The sequence below is a fragment of the Eulemur rufifrons genome, chromosome 30, assembly GCF_041146395.1.
Source record: "Eulemur rufifrons isolate Redbay chromosome 30, OSU_ERuf_1, whole genome shotgun sequence".
NCBI lineage: Eukaryota > Metazoa > Chordata > Mammalia > Primates > Lemuridae > Eulemur > Eulemur rufifrons.
Window position 1 is genome coordinate 79848469 of NC_091012.1, and position 17593 is coordinate 79866061.

Here is a 17593-nt window from a genome sequence, read left to right on the forward strand (position 1 = left end):
TGTGGAAACAACCCAAATGCCCATCAATTCACGAATGGATTAGCAAAATGTGGTATATGTATACCATGGAATATTACTCACCTATTAGAAATAATGGCTATATGGCATCTCTTTGGTTCTCCTAGAGAGAGTTGGAACCCATTCTATTAAGTGAAGTGTCCCAAGAATGGAAAAACAAGCACCACATGTACTCACCAGCCAACTGGTTTCCCTGATCATCACCTAAGTGCACATTTGGGCATAACACCAACTGGGTATCGGACAGAGGTGGGGGATGGGGGGAAGGGATGGTTGTATACCTACTTTATGAGTGTGATGCGCACTGCCTGGGGAATGGACAAGCTTGAAGTTCTGACTGGGGGGGATGGGAGTGGGGGGAGGGGATTGGGTGCATACCTACATGATGAGTGTGATGTGCACTGCCTAGGGAATGGACAAGCTTGAAGCTCAGACTCGGGGGGATGGGGGGGGCACGGGCAATATATATAACCTGAACTTTTGTACCCCCATAAGGAGCTGAAATTAAAAAAAAAAGAAACTATTAATATAAGAAATGAGAGAAGATGGGGATTGAGCAAGAAGTTCTGTAACGTGAGTTAACTTGTCTACTTTATGATTCAGTCCATACCCTTGAAGGTATGGACTATAGTTGTTCTCTGGTATAATTTTCTTTACCAATCTCTCTTTTAAAATACGATATCCAGAAATAAAAGCAAAACTCTGTATGAAATCTGGCACATACAACGGGACTACTGCTTCCCTTTTGATCACTATACTTCTATTAGTGCCTGAGTTACTTTCAAATCTAATCTGAAGAATTTTAGAGATGAAGAACCAAGACTCTCACCAGGTCTGGTTCCCTCAGTTTTCAAATGAGGAAAATCAAGTGCATTAAAATGAACTCATTTTACCCAAAGTCACCCAACAGGACACTACGGATGAGCAAACAGTTTAGGATTAGAGCTCCAGAACACCGATAGAGACATTATAAAGACATCACTATCAAAAGAACACCACCCTGGGAGTTCATGGGACAGAGCACTGGACTTGGAGTCAGGAAACTTGTATTTGAATCCTAGCTTTGGAGGCAAAGCTAGGATTATTTCCTAAGAGACCACAGGCAAGTCTCTGTAGCTGTATATAAAAGGGGCATAATGAGACCTACTTCATAATAATGTTTATATATACTCAATGTAAAAGTGCTTTATAAAACTAATAAATATTAAAACTACAAAAAAAAAGCGCTGCAATGACTCCCCATTTCATTCAGAATAAAAGCCAAAGTTTTCAAAATGACCTAAAAGGCCTATGTGACCCACCACAACATTACCATTATGATCTTTTCCCTATCACTCTCCCCTCCCTCACTCAACTGCAGCCATATTCGCCTTCTTAATGTTCCTCAAATATGCCAGGCATGCTCCTGCTTTAGGGCTTTTGGTCAAATTATTTCCTCAGCCTGAGGCATTCTTTCCCCAGATTCTGCCTGGCTACCTTCCCTCCCTTCCAAGTCTGTGAATAAATCTCACATTGTCAGTGAGGCCTACAATGCCATTCTATTATTTGGTATATGTATATAATAGAATATTACTCAATTATAAGAAACGACGGTGGTCTAGCACTTCATATTTTCCTGGATAGAACTTGAACCCATCCTCCGAAGTGAGGTAACACAACAACAGAAGAATAGGCACCACATGTACTTGCCATTAAATTGGCACTAACTGATCAACACTATCGTGCTCACACAGTAGTAATATTCTTCAGGGATTAGGGTAGGTGACCTCACAACTAATGGATGCGGTGAGCATTGTAGGTGGGAAAAGGCATGCCTCAAATCATGGTTTGGGTGTGGCAGAGTCATAACATGTAACCAAAATGTTTATACTCCCATAATATCCTGAAATATATAAATAAATAAATAAATAAACAAACTGCAACTGACTCCAATCCCACCATACACTTACCTTGCTCTACTTGCTCTATTTTTTCCATAGCACTTACCACCTTCTAACATACAATATAATTTCCTACCTTAGCATGTATATTGTTTATTGTCTCCCCACATCCACAATACCATACCCTAGAATATAACCTCCTTTTCAAGGGCAGGGATCTTTGCCTGTTTGTTTTTAACAGATATATCCCGAACACCTAGAAGAGTGCCTGACACAGAGTAGACATCCAATAGCTATTTGATAAATGAATGAATAAATGAACAGTTATCTGTTTTATATGTGTATACATTACCTTTACAATAAGATTTAAATCTCTCTGAAGGCACCCACAGACCCTAGCATAGTATTTTGGACACGAGAGACAATTTATATTTTTTAGTAACTAGGTCTCAGTTTTATAAGGACTGTCCATATTGTGTTTTGATGAATTGCTGTCACCTCTACACACTTTCTTGAATTATTATTCCCTTTACTTTTCCATTCAAAATAGTAAGCTTTTATTGATTTCCAAAACCTTTCTGTAAATGTGTATGGAATTGAGTCTCCATCCAAAGGAGTTTTGCTACTATGTTTCTGACGACATCATCATAAAAAAGCAGTATTTCCTACAAAGGAATGCATACTGTGAAACTCCCGAAATTCCTGTGTAGCAATTTTCTCTTCTACTTTGTTTATCTCTACTTCCCACCACTAGATTTTCCACAATTCCCTGACTACCTAGAACCATCCACCACCTAATTAAACTTGTTTGCTTAAGTCCATCAGTCAAGACTTACCACTTCAAGAGAGAGCACATAAAGCATAATGAACCAGAGGAGGCACAACAGTAGGCTTAGATTCAAAAATTGGCTCTGCTGATACAAGACTGTGTAGCTTTAGATAATTCATTTTACTTGCCTATATTTCCATTTTCTTACCAAGATCAAATGACCTGTCTCATAGAATTGCTGTTAGAATAAATGCAGATAGTGTGTGAACAAGTTTTGCAGCCTGTGAACTTCTGCATAAACTTGAGATACTATTACTCCCTAGAAGCATTGTAAGCTTCATTTTAACTATGAATCATGTTGATTTAACATTGAGTAAAAAAAGTGTAAATGAGATTAAGTGATCTCTAGAAGTACCATGTTATAAAGTGATCAGCCATCTGTTTATAAAAATTTAGAAATTTCACAGCAAAATTATAAAAACACACTCTTCTAAGGATCAAATTAAATGAGTCAGTATATGTGAAAGCACTGTATAAACTATAAACCGGTATACACATGTAAAGTTTTTACCATTATACCTTTGCTAGTAATTTGAAACTTTTAGATATATTTTCAGACTAAAGGCATATAGTAAATATTTAAACTTTACTGTACTTATTAAATACAAAAATGACACCTTGGTGTTCCTTAATTCAAATTTTAATGTCCATTAAATAATCTTGGATACAGTGGTTCAAATTACTCCCTAAAATACAAACTTAGTTACTCCTGAATACAATAAAACTTCACACACATACCCAAAGGCAAAATTCAACCCTTTTTTAAAAATTCATACTCAACCTGTGTTTCAAAAATGTGCCATGGTAAGCTACAATCAAGCTAACAGACCAGGAATAGCAAGGAAACTTACCAAAGATATATAAATGGACACTGTATAAATTTTCTTTAAAATTAAAGTAACAATTACAGAAATATTATAGGAATATTATTTTAATGACAATGTGTATACAAATGTTCTATTAAGGTTTTTAATGCCACCAATTTACCTCAAATTGAATAACATTTCCATATTTTGCCTTTAGGGTTTTTATTTTTATTCACAGTGGATATTTATATGTCTTCTGTTCCTGTTTATGAATTTGCCTGCTTTAGCTAACCACCGAAATAAAATAAAAGCAATTAAAAAAGATAATTCATTCAAGAACTCTATGGAAAAGCCTTTATCAGTATATTCTATACTGCCTACCTCCCATGTATTAGCTAGTTCCTGGTCCATTCTCTATTTCCATGAGAAATATTTTTAAATCAAGTTTTCTCAATCCTTATTTAGCTTCATTCCTTTGTTCATATCAAAAGAGAACTGCATCGATGATAACATGACCCAAATTATAGCCCTTCTGTCTTTAAAATCAAGAGGCTTCCTAAGTGGGCAGTAAACTTAATTATTGAGCTGCACTGCCCCTTGTTTGATGGAAGACGGGTCCATATGGGAAAAAACACTTTTTTTTTTACATTTTTCCCACTAATATAGAAAAAGACCTAAAAAGAGGAATTACTTGCATTGTGTTTACATTTAAAAACGGAGAGCCCTCTTGGAAACAAAAAAATAAAACAAAACAAAGCAGTGCAGCCATTCGATTCAATGGGAATAAATTGCAAAGAATAATAAAAACTTTAGACTCTGGCAGAAATAGAGATTTTGTAAACATCACACAACTTCATGAAAAAGAACATGCCCCTAAAATAAAAAATAAAAAAAAAAACCTGTCAGTCCTCTAGCATGACAAGGACCAATCCAAAACAACTGCAAATGTAAAAAAGTGACTACACCAAAGGTACTTATACCAATTAAGCTCTGGAGCAGTTACTGCTCTCTTCAGAGGTCACAATGCTCAATATGTGCCCATCATCAAAATGAATGCTCTTGCCAGGATATAATCAGCATAAATGCCATAGTGTTCCTTTTCTTAATTGCAAGTTGAAATTCGATTAATTATTCCTTTCACAGAGTAGAAACACTTCAAAAAAATCTGATTTTGATCTATATTCATCATTGTGTTTTAACCCAAAAGCTATGATTCCTCTGGTGTCAATAAATGTTTATTTAACTTATCAAAGATGATTATTTAGGGGTCCTAAACCCAGGAAAGTGTGTTTAAGTCAACAACTGGCCTCATGTAGTTTGCCAAGTTTTGATCTGCTAACAGCCTGTAATGACTACTGTATCCATTAAGAACATAAATCTTTCCACAGACAACATAAAAGTAAAATCAAGCAAAATATATTAATTTAGTAACTACTAACATGATCCTGTACATTGCTGTTAGCTATGCCATATATGCTATATGTCTTCTTGTGCTTTGTTCACTTCAGATATTTTCAAAATAAAGCATTTACTTTCAGATTTAACTCAACCTTAGCATGTTTCTGGGCTATCTCCTCTTCCCAGCAGTGAATGCTCATAAAAATAAAATTTAATATTAGAATAAGCAAAATATATCTAGACAGGTAAATATGCTGTCATTTTATAATGCATGGCAAAGCCTAGTTAGTTATTTTAATTTTCAACATATTTGAATTGTATACATCATTTACTGTTCCTTCCATTAATGCAGGTTAGTGAACTATGTAACAGTAGAACTTTACCTGTGCAATCTAGAAATGTGACAATAAGAATGTGGATAGTTCTTAGGATCACTACTTTCCCCTTAAAAAACAGCCTTGCACATAATAGGTACTTATTAAATATTTGTTGAAGTGAAGTGACAAATGAATTGAACTGGAAAATATCATATATTATATACATGTTATATGTTCAAACTGAATATTCTAATTGGCTTACAAAGTGAGATTTAAAGCTTGTGTACTATGCATAAAATGTACTAAGCAGTAATTTTTTTTCTATAAATGAACTCCCCCTTTGTCTTCCTCAAATAATCACCTAGAGGGCACTCATAAATTTTTCTACAAAACAAATTTAGAAGTGTAGCAGATTAAAGGCTATTTTCCAGGCAGCAAGCTTAACATTAACATTAACATTAAACATTTAATTATACATGTTTGCAGATAATCTTATATTCCAAAGTTATTTACATTTAAATATAATACATTTAAGTGTTAATGTATTCTGAACAAATAAAAACAAATAACTCTCATCTCTGTTTTAATCTTTGTCATAATATTGTATAGGACCACATGCAAAGCAAATAAAGCTCTAAGCTTGAGGATGCGACAAGTTTAAAATTCTATGATAAATGAAAGCAAGCTTTTTAACATCAAAAATGTTTAAATACACAGTTGCACATTTGGATGTGAAATTTCCATGGATTTATTAATTTTATGAATTTTAAGGATTCATATCCTTTGTAACAAATATATATCAGAGAAAAAATAGTAAAGTCAATTAACTATGGTCATTCATAAGTGGAAATACCTGTTTTATTTCAATCTCCTTTGATGTGTACTTTATTTATAACATGAGTACACTCTCTGCATTCACAAAACTAAAATATTTTATATCTTAACAACTTAAACTATTTTTAGCTGGACTTTTCTGGTATAATTCTAAAGACTGAAAAAGAGTCTAGTGATAAAACACATGAGATAGATATGGGAAAAGAAATTTAAGAATGATTCAACAATAAATATGGCAAAAGTTTGTAATCTCAAAGATTTCATAATTCAGTAAATATAACAGGGGGAATAATATAGCTTGTACGTCCTAAGCTAAAGAGAGCATAATGATAGAATGTAAGGTCCATGAAAGAAGAGACTTTTGTTCACTTGGTACACAGCACCTAGACCATTGTCTGGCACCACATAGTATAAACACCCACTCACGCGCACACACACACGTGCACACACACACACAAGCTATCATAACAAATCTAACCATGAAAGATCAAAATGGTTGTGAAGAGGTTTTTAAAATTTTATTTATTTAAATCCCAATAATTAAGTGGATAGAAATGAATTTTCCAGATGTCTACAGATTAAAGACAATACAGCAAAAAAGATACTGGGGTCTAATATGTCCTCAGGAGAATGGTTCTAGGTAAGGTCAACTTAAGTTTTTGTTATTAAACTCCCTTGGATTAAACTCAAGAAGGGAACCATATCATAAAGCATACCACTCTACTGTCGGTAGTGTTATACAGAGCAAGTCTTCAGTGTATGTTTATTATATTTTCAGAATGATCAAGGCCTTAAATATATATACAATAACATTTTATGGATGGCCATATTAAAGTTTTTATATAGTTTCTCTAAATTTAACATGCTTTAATATGGCTTTAAACTCATGATTCTTAAAATCAGTACTGCGTAAATTGCACCTATGTACCCTACTACCAAAAGCCATTGATAGATAGTATAGTCACTTATGATACGTTTTTAAAATGTTTTCACTTCAATACAGCAAGGTATCTCACAATGGATATATAATATAGATAATGCATTAACAGTATAATAATAAAAATAAATTTATCAGAATATTGCTTGTGATGATAGTATTATATTTTTTTAGACAAACGTGAAAGACAAACTTCTTTCAAAATAAATAAAAGCTCAGACTCTAATATATTGCTGTAAGCTATAATGGTTATAACTGTTAATCCAATACACCTTTTATACAAACCCATAAACACATGAGTGGAAAAATAGCACAGATGTTCATCTCTAATGCAATTTCCATTCAATTTCCTAAGTGCGGTCCCTCTGTGCAAACTAGCTTAACGTTATGTTTAGCTTGCAAATTCTTTTAATAAATAATGAATGCAATAAAACTAGGAGATCAATGGCAAGCTGCAAAATCATAAAAAAAAGCCTTTTGTGTTTAGGCTGTTGCCCATTTCAAACTTTAATCTGGAGACAGATCAATATTACTTTTTTTCTTTTAAACCATCACATAAATAGCAGATAGACTAAATGTAGCCTAAATGCTGTTACCAGCTAGCAGTTGCCAGCAACCTGATAAGATCATTGGACACAATTGCAATTCAATGTTTTATACCTTAACATCACACTACATTATATACTATTAAGCAGTCAACTTATTTAAAAATAAAAAGGTTGTATAGCAATAAAAATAATGTGGTTCATTATTTTTTCAAACTTCCCTGTAGTATATATTTTTTCAGTATTATAATTACAAAGTTTTCACCACAATTTGCTCCAATAAACTAAGTAATTGTAATTGTAATGGATCAAAATAGTACACAGACATGAGTAGTTTCAACCTCAGGGGTGCTAGATAAAAGAAAATTTCACTCTTCAAGATTAATTACACCTGAAAGAACTAAGTTAGTCCTTTAAATGTGTGGTGGGGAGGATACTTCATGAAAATTTGCGTTTTAATTGGAATGGGTTTTAAGATTATTCAGGAAAAATTAAATTATTCTTCTTAAAATGTATTTGTGTTTCTATTAACAGGCTCTAGAAAGAAAGGAGGAAAACTCTATTCTTACCAACTCATTTTGGATAAAAATACATTTACTGTTTGAAAGCAGGATCATAAGTCAACTACTACAAGGGTTAGTGCTGATATCAAGTAGTAGAAATCTAAATCACTGGAATCATTTTATGTTCTTAGGCTTGTTTTATTTATTAATTCTTGCCTATTCATAATATTAGAACATCTCCCATGAGTTTTCATTAAAAAGAAATAACAAAATGTCATACTTTGAAGATATATTTCACATCAAATATCCTAATTTCATATATTAGATTTTGATACCTTTACATGTGATTTGTGAAAGGTTTATGGCATGATTGCCAATAGTTTTATACTGTAGTTAAAATTTCAGGATTAGTGTCTCTTTAATAACTGCATACTTTATGTAACTACTTCTTAGATTATTTTAAGGAACAGCAATTAGTGCAAATAATTCTGGTAAGAGGAATGAATGTGTGTGTGTGGTGTATGATTGTATTCATTCAATAAATGTAAATTAGGTCCCTAATATACACATAATATTGTTTAATTAACTTTTACAATGAAAATTACTGGAGTTCAAAACTACTCAGAAATTAGTATTATAAACCCAAGGTTCTGTTTTATGTAACAAATTCACTTCTCTTTTAAGGATATCAGGATAGGTACTGATACAGATATCAAATTGCTCTTTAAATACATTAAGTTTTGCACAAAACAATTTGTATTACATCTTAAATTCACAGTCTCAGTATAATATTTTCACCAATTATAATATATAAATTTAGCATTAAAGGAGTATATGGTGAGGATTCATATGTTTTAATTTAAACAGAATTTGAAAAAGAAAAATTAACTGCTGCCCATTACTTTATTGAAGTTCATTATAAACTTCTCTTTAAAGTCTGCCATAGATCACAGAATGTATCCTAAGCTTCCAAGATTAGCCTAACACTGGAGATAAAATTTTTCCTGAAGAATTTGAGATCTAAACAGTATCATTTAAAAGTGTTTACTGTTTTCCTATTCTAATAAAGGTAACAATAAAATTATGATTAAAGAATACTGCAAAGGCCTGCAAAGAAGATCTACTCCTAAAGCTTATTTTTTTAAAAAATATATATTCTTCAGAAAGTTGAACAAGAGAAAAATTGAACCTCCTTTTATAAAATTTTCGTTTTTAAATATCAGACATTAAAAAGTTATATTTTCTACAACATTAAATTCAAAATATTTCGCATCAATTGACAGCATTGTTCCTCTCCCCAAATCAAGATAATAAAGTCATGGGCTAAATAAAATAAAGTATGCTAGTTATGATATTTAATGCAGATAGGTAATAAATTTCACTAGAGTTGTATCAAATTTCCTTTTGGTATGCATATGCTTTCCTATAGTCTAACAAATTAAAGTAGCATTTATTGTTACTGAATGATTTATGATTTACAAGTAATTACCAAGAATATAAATAACTGAAATATACAAAATGAAATAAACTTTTCCAGGATTTTCAGAAAGTGAGGAAATGATGAATACACAATGGACAGGCTGTCTCCTTCCTACTAAAAAAAAAAAAAAAAGATTAAATCCTGAAGGATTTCTAAATCCCTTGGTAAGAGTATATTGAAGCTGCATTAAGCCAACAAAAAGCTTATTAGTAAGGATTTAAAAACTAACACCCTTCTGTAATCAATTTGGATACAGTATTATTCTATTTATAGTGACACTTTCAATGTGTCCCAATCATATATTACTAATTCTCATTTTCCTCCTATGATTAAATATTAATGTGGAGGCACTATTAAGTAGCTACATTATATTTAGGTTTTAATATATTGATTTCCACCATTTTGGAATAGTTAAAAATGTAGCATGACTATTAAGAATCTTTCCCATGAAGAATCTTATGATTGGTTTGATAATTTTCTCGGGTTCCTGAATAAAATAAAATAAATTTAGTTGCTCTAGCAGAAAAAGGGATGCTGTCACTTTAAAAGCTTCAATCTCTTTGACATTGCTGGCAGTGTATGGGAACATTAATGCATCTGTCATGATAACAAGCTAAGAATAACATCTAGACATCAAACCGAGCAGAGAATCCATCTGAAGTGATTCATTCAGATCTGTCTCATTGATTTATTAAACACAGGGCAACATCTGCAGCCTCACAGAGCCGCTTGGTGAAATTAATGCAAGATCAATTCAAATGGAAAAAAGTGTAAAAGAGATAAATCAAAACACAATTTGCATGCAGTTCCACAATCAGGCTTATTGGGTGCAAATGCTCAATTTCCCTTCCAAAGCAAATGTGTTTAAATGTTGTTTTATCTTTTTAGAATTGTGTGATCTGAAGTGACAGTGAAGAGTTTTGCAGGTTGAGATGGTGAAAGGGAAGAAAAGGAGGAAAAAATGCTATCAAAGACCTTTTGAATATGCAACAAGAATATCATTAATACCTAATTGTGTTGCTTTTGGGAAAAGGCTTGATGTCTTTTCTCCAGAAACATAATATTTTCAGTTTTGGATCAATTATGGTGGTTTTTTATACATATTTGAAATGTATAGAGTTGGATGAACCCAAATCATTTGTGTCTTTAAACGCATAAGATAAAGTGCCACTGGAGATCTAGATCACCAACTGAAATATAATATATTGTGACTGTGGCTTCTCACAACTATATTTGCCTGCTAGAAACATTTTGAAAACATCTAGAGATTTCATTAAGACAAAATAAGGTTACTTAAGAAAACATCAAATAGTTCAGACTTACTATCTTCTATGGGTATTAATTAGGAATTTCCTGTATAAAATTATATAAAACATTAATGTTTGAAGTCCATCACATCCTAATTATTTATTGGCATTCATATGCTATACATTGAGGATAATATACATAAAAATCCCAAGATGTACTCCATAATGTAATGGATCATTTCTTTAATGTAGTATCCATCACCTAATAAATGAGTGTTTGAGTCAAATATGAATACCAGGTAAAGTATTTAGATAAATACAAAAATGGTTATGAAGAAGTATACAATGAAAATGAATGTACACATGGAAGTTCTGTGCATTGGCATATGGGTGGATTCCTTTAATTATAATCTTGATACCATTCCTCTAAAAAAGAGCATTGTTGACTATGTGACCGCTTTTAATAGACAATATGACTACTTCCTCATCATTCTATGAAATAAAATCTTTGCATTTACTACCTAGATTCATTTCTAAAACCTTCCTATCATTTCTGAATATGTAAGCCATACAAAATATTAGCCCAGGAAAGTCATTCAAGTTCTTCAAAAATCTGATGTTGCATAAATTTACTGTAAATGCAAAACATCAATTTTCAAAGTAAACTATGTTACTCTGTGTAGATTATGAACTATAATGCATTCATCAAGTGTGAATACAAACCTAAACTCATTGACTGCTTACAATAATATTTCTAGTATTTGAAAGTATTTTAAAATGTTGTAAAAGTCACAATCCACATGAAGTTATTTTAATATCAAAGCACATTTATGTTCTATTTACATACTGTCAAAATGACAATAAACTACAATTGGACCATTTCAAATTTTAATTTAAAAACTTAATTTTATTCTTTTCAATATATTTTGAATCATGTCTCCAAATACATTATTAAACTGTTTTCTTAATCATACATTCTTGTTTCTTCAAGCATCCATTTAACTACATTTTAATGACTGAATAACATGTAATCACTTGGTCCTCAAACAAAATTAAATGCTGATCATGAAATATGATATTACTTTCATATAGATAGGTAAACACAAAGAGATAACACTAAAATGTGTAGATTTATTTTAATATTTAGTGAAACCAAATTTTAATTTAATATTTTAATGCTACATTAAATTTTGGAGAATTCAGTAAGGAAAATCCATTGCATAATAGTAAAAATTTTAGACATTTGATTTTTGAATCTGCCTGCTCTCTCTGGTATTAAAAACTCCAAGTTTTTTTACACAAGAAATGAAACAAAAATCACAATGCTTTATCTGCAAAAACAAAAATCTAAAACAACATAATTTTTCTCATTTGTCTTTGGGTCTTTTTATCATCATTTTCTTAATAATCCTCAAAATAATACCCCTATAATTAATTTCTGAAGTTAAAGGGCATGAAGGAAAAATATTGTACAGCCCTTTGAAAATGAAGTGATGTAAAGCTCGACTTGTCTAATAGAACAATGAATGGTCAGAGTTGTAGTCATATTGTTCTCTAGTAGTTGAAGGTAAATATTATTTCCCAACTTTTCTGTAAAGGCAACTTTGAATATTTTGATAACTGGCTAACAACAAAATGGTTAATATAAAGCATTAGTAGAGTTCCTGTTGTGACTTTCAGTACTATCAAAGAAACAATCATATATGTATATATTACTCATTAATTTTTCTTCAGTACATATTAATAAAAATGTGCACTGAAAAACTGATAAAAATGTGCACTTAACTGAATCAAAATGTCACTTAGTGACAATACGTTAAAGTCCTTGCAAATAACCCATTTGAAAGTGGTCCATTTGTGTGTTCTGGGATAACATAGGAAGCATTCCAAATTAAAATACTCTAAGTGAGGACTTGTACTATTCCCCACATATTTGACAGAGAGGGGGAGAAATGTTTATTCTGCAGTAAAAGAAAATTGCCAATGATACCATTACTAATAGGACTTCCATTCAACAATATATTATGGAAATTTATCCATCAAGAAATGAAGATGAATCTCTTCTTTGAAATAAGAATAGTATGTGAAAGTTTCCACTCACTGAACATGTAATTTTTCCTTGCACTTCCCTCCCCCATTTAGCTAGAAGCACGAAGAAGCCCTGAGTCCTGAAGAACAATCCCCTTTAGCTAGGTCTCCATTGGTACATCACTTATCTTTCTTGGGGCATCTCTATAAGCTCTTCTACTTCACCTTTCACTCCCTTTCACCACGTCATTCTGCTATTTCCCTACATTTCTTCTCTCTTACTGGCCTCATGTCTCATCTACCTTATTTTGTCTCTCTTGTACCTCCTTTCTATTTACATCTCTCACCTTTCTCTCCACTGCATAGAAAAGTCATAGAAATAATGTTGATCTAAACACTAATTTCGCAATTTTATTAAAATTCAGATTTTTTAATGATTCAAAGTACATATTTCTGTAAATAATGTTACCCAAAGTCATACAGAATCTATATATTTGGTAATTTTTATCAATATGATTATGAGGGCATTTCACATCAGTATTATTTGGTAATGCCGTTTTACCATTAATTAGATTTTTTCCATAAAATATGTTTTTCCTATCTAAAGTTGCAGTAAGTGTGTGTTCATTTCTAGTAGTTTTCTTCATCTTCATTCATGGGTTGCATTGATAGAATATATTTCATGAATTTTTACAATTATGTATTGCAATACTTGTAACACAATTGTATCAAATGCATGTAACAAATAAAATACCTATAAAGAAAAGAAAATGCAATAGAAGTCACATACATCATATCACAAATATATCTCTTCCCTTATATTTAGTATTTCTTTATAACCTCTATACACACATATACACAAAATCAATTTGAGCAAAAAAAAGTTATCATTGCTGTGATAAGGAGTAAATAAAACTTAATTAAATTAAAATAATAACCTAAAAAACACATGGTATAACATGATACAAAAATAGTATAAGACCACCTGCTTCTGGAAACAAGAGTCATTTGTCATTTGTATCTTTACAAAGTAGCTTTAATAAAAATTAATTAAAGAAAAGTTTCTATTTACAGAGGAAAGCATCAAAATCACATTAAAATACTAATCTATTTATTTCAAAAATTAAAATCATAGATTTTTCTCAAAAATGTGTAACTTAATTCTTAAGGAAGGAAGAATTTCCTAAGTGTAATAATTGTTCCACTTTAAGAATGGGCATTTTTAAGAGAAGAATGGGAGGAAGATAGAGAGGAGAACAGGGAGGAGAGAGGAGAAAGGGGGGAGAGAGAGGTAGAAAGAGAGAAAGAGTTAATAAGAGGATAGGTTTCCATGTCTGCAATTATTTCAATGTGAGTGTTTTTGAATAGCAACAAATGAATTAGATGGCCCCCATCCGAAGTCCCTTATAACCCTTTGAGTTTGTGTATTAGTATAATGCTTTGTGATCAAAATAAAATTGTCTTTCTACTCTTACAACCTATAATTGCTTACATTATTGAGGAAGCCGTTATCTTTTGTGTTTTAAGGCCATCTATCTTCCTTAAGAAATGCTGATCTAATAAAGCAGCTTTGTAAGTCCTAAATACGAATCAGGTAGGAGTTCTCACATGAATAGCTTTCTGTCAATTGCTTGAACACAGAAAAACACTGCTCAAGGGGGGAAAAAAAGAAAGAAAAAGAAAAGGTTCCCTTGTAAGTTCTGTAACATTATCTTAATTTAGTAGTAAGCAACAGTTTGTCTACAAGTTGTCATTATACTTCAACTATACATGGCAATTTGGATTTTACAATAGATATGGCAAGTGAATTACAGTTTTAGTTCATAGACCCAGAGCTTTTATGATTTAAAGTTCATTGTGAGAAAGTGTGCCTCAGCAGAAGTTTTTTGCTGAATGATAAACAGTAGTGCTGTTTTACAACAAAACCCTTTTCTCCTTTTAACCTAGTAATGGTGATTTCTTGGTTTGTATGCTAATCTCATGTGCCAGATGTGTACTTTCCTGAGATATTACCAGACTGGAGGTGGAATAAACACTAAGAAGACCAATTCACAGGTCTTTAAAAAGTCAAATAATCTTGAATATAGTTTCTTTTTTTTCTCACTTAGAAACATTGAACACAATTTGCTTTTCATATGCAAATAGACATTTATTCTCCAATGTCAGTGATATGGAGGAGATAAAGTTACAACCAGGGAAGCTGGCCATCATCATTTAAGGAATCCTCTCTTTGGGGGCATGGGGTCTTTCCAACTCTTTACCTGGGGGCGGAGGATGGGGCGGGGAAGAGCTGAGAGCGTCCTTTCTAGAAAACTACCAACTTCTACACCAGCCCCAACCCAGACTTAGACTCAGCATTTCACGCCCCACATTGCCCTCTGCAGATAACCCAAAAGGGATGATCCCAGGAAAGTGACATCTGTCGTCGTCCTTTTTAAAAAATAGGATCCATTGACTTTCTTGTATCGTGTACTGGGGAGCTTTGCACAGCAGGCATGAGCATACTTCCTCACGTGCACTTGCGCGTGCACAGACACACCACCACCAACAATGCCACACACCCCAGGCATTCTCGCAACAAACATACGGGATGGGGAGCCGAATCACCCTCTGGGATGGATTCTAATCTTCCGACCCCCTGTATACCCCAAATGCTGTGTTCTGTTGTTGCCAGCTTAGGAGCCCAGTTTATAGCTCAGCCAGCCCCCAGAGGAAGCCCTGGTGTCCGTGTTCAGGAGAAGACCTAACCGACCCGTACGGCCACAAAAGAACAGGAAAGAAAACCAAATAGAGAAAATAACAAATAACCACAAGCAGCCAAAAAGCCATGCAAGATATGGGCGAAAGGCTGGAAAGTTTCAGTAGAGGACTGCAAACTGAAGTTTGTGAGGGACTGTTTTAGACCCAAGCCCTACCACTGAGCGCGGACTAGAAGGGACTGTCAATTAATGACTCCTTCTGGTCCTCTTTCCCCACCGATTTACAGCGTGAAGAGTAGAGGCAAGCTAGCTAAAACTCACTCTCTATCTACAAAGTTGGATGAGGGTGATGAGACATGCAGAAGAGGGCGAAGGGGTAAGAGAAGGGAGCCAAGAAACGAGTGTCTCACCTGGCATTGGTGCAATCTGTGAACAAAGTTTCGAAGTCTTTCCTGGTAATGAGTTTGCAGCGGTTCACCCCGGGCTGGATGGCCCCCAGCCCGCGGAGGATCCGGACCTGTTCAACAGTACACACCACGGGGGATATGTCCAGTCTCTTCAGCTTGGTGTACACTGTGTGCAACCCACCTACCAGGTGCTTGAGAAAAAGATCAAAGACTTGCGGCAGGCAAATCAATTCCTGGCCGTCCATCAGGAACGAAGCCACCTTCATCCCGTGCATGTCGACCATCCGGCACTCGTTGGTATTAGTGTTGCCGCTGCTGCCACTGCCACTGCCGACCCCGCCGCCCCCGGCGCTGCTGCTGTGATTGTTCGCCATGAAACTGTTGATCATATTGGGGGTGAGCCGAGGGGGCTCTCCCGGAGTTGAGTACGGGGGTTCGGCCCGAAATAAGCCCCCTGGGACGCCGGCGCCACTGGAAGTTGCAGAGATCACCGGAGGTGCGGAAACAGCCATGGTCACTCTGTCTCAATCGTGGATCCTCGGGCCCTCGCTTTCTCGCCCTGACTCCTCTAGGTTCCCTCGCACTCACTCCCTCACTCTCGCTCTTCTCTCTCTGGCGTGCTCTCGCTCTCTGGAAACTGCTCCCAAGTCTCCAGAAGCCCGGCTCCTGCTCAAGCTCACCCACCACCCAGCAAACAGTGAGCAGCACCGACCCGCGGTGGCCCGAGACCCCACCCCCATCACGCCCCCTCCCGAGACTGGCAGCGTTCTCCAGCCAATAGGCCCCAACCCCTCGGCACCCAAGCGCACGGAATGGCTGCTGCCGGCGAGGAGGTGGAGACTCCCTGGCCGGCCTCCGACTACCTGAGGCCGTTCAGGGCTGTCTGGTGAATGGAAACCAAGCCCGAAAAGGGGGCGGTGTGGTGCCTCCGCTTCTTGCCTCTCAGTCTGACGAGAGACGGTCCAATTGTCACGCAGAGCTCTCAAAGTGGCCTACGCTGCGAATACATCCCCTCCACACTCCACGAGTGTCGGGTTGGGAACACAAAGCAGGACTCCTGAACAAGCCTTCCCATCCCCCTCCTGCCACCCTGCACGCGGGCTCAATCGAGGAAAGTGAGGTGGCAGCTCCAATTCCACTTGCAAATTGCTCCCAAACTCGCCGAGGCTAATAGGTGGCTTTGCCCAGCTTCCAGGAGAAAGACTTCAGTGAGTTCAGAAGTAAACAGTTCAGCCTTTCTCCAGCCCACCCAGCGCGCGCACATGCTGTAGATTCTCCCATATCCAGCACACAGAGGAACTAGCATCTGAGATCGCACTCAAATCAGAGTTGCTGGTTGCTAACCCGCTCCTGTGAACACTTTGGGAAACAGACATAGAGACTTGGTTTGTGGGTAGCGATGGACGCCTCATTTTACAGAACTTCTGCCACTCTCCTGGAACAGACTTGGCTTTTGGTGTCCCCATCCCTTAGTCTCAGGATTGCCCTGGTCCTACTCCCCATTAAAATTGATAGGAAAGGTTTCTTATGGCTCAAAACAATCATTACAGAATATGAGGAAAGGGCGAGGGTTTGCACTCTTGAACATTGCCATTTTCCTTCCTTTCCTATGGGCTTTGAAGAAACAGTGATTAGAACTCCATGTACTAAACAGGATTCTTCTTC

At 35.0% G+C, this 17593-nt stretch overlaps 1 protein-coding gene across 2 annotated transcripts in view; it reads right to left on the minus strand.

Annotated features, from left to right (window-relative positions):
* The window catches only part of DACH2 (dachshund family transcription factor 2), a 638422-nt gene extending 621815 nt beyond the window's left edge, over positions 1-16607 (minus strand). For both annotated transcript variants that reach the window (XM_069463458.1, XM_069463457.1), the window contains exon 1: positions 15932-16607. In XM_069463458.1, the coding sequence (XP_069319559.1) occupies positions 15932-16440 (509 nt within the window). In that variant the 5' untranslated portion in view covers positions 16441-16607. The remainder of the gene's footprint in view (positions 1-15931) is intronic.
* Between the last annotated feature and the right edge of the window lie 986 nt (positions 16608-17593).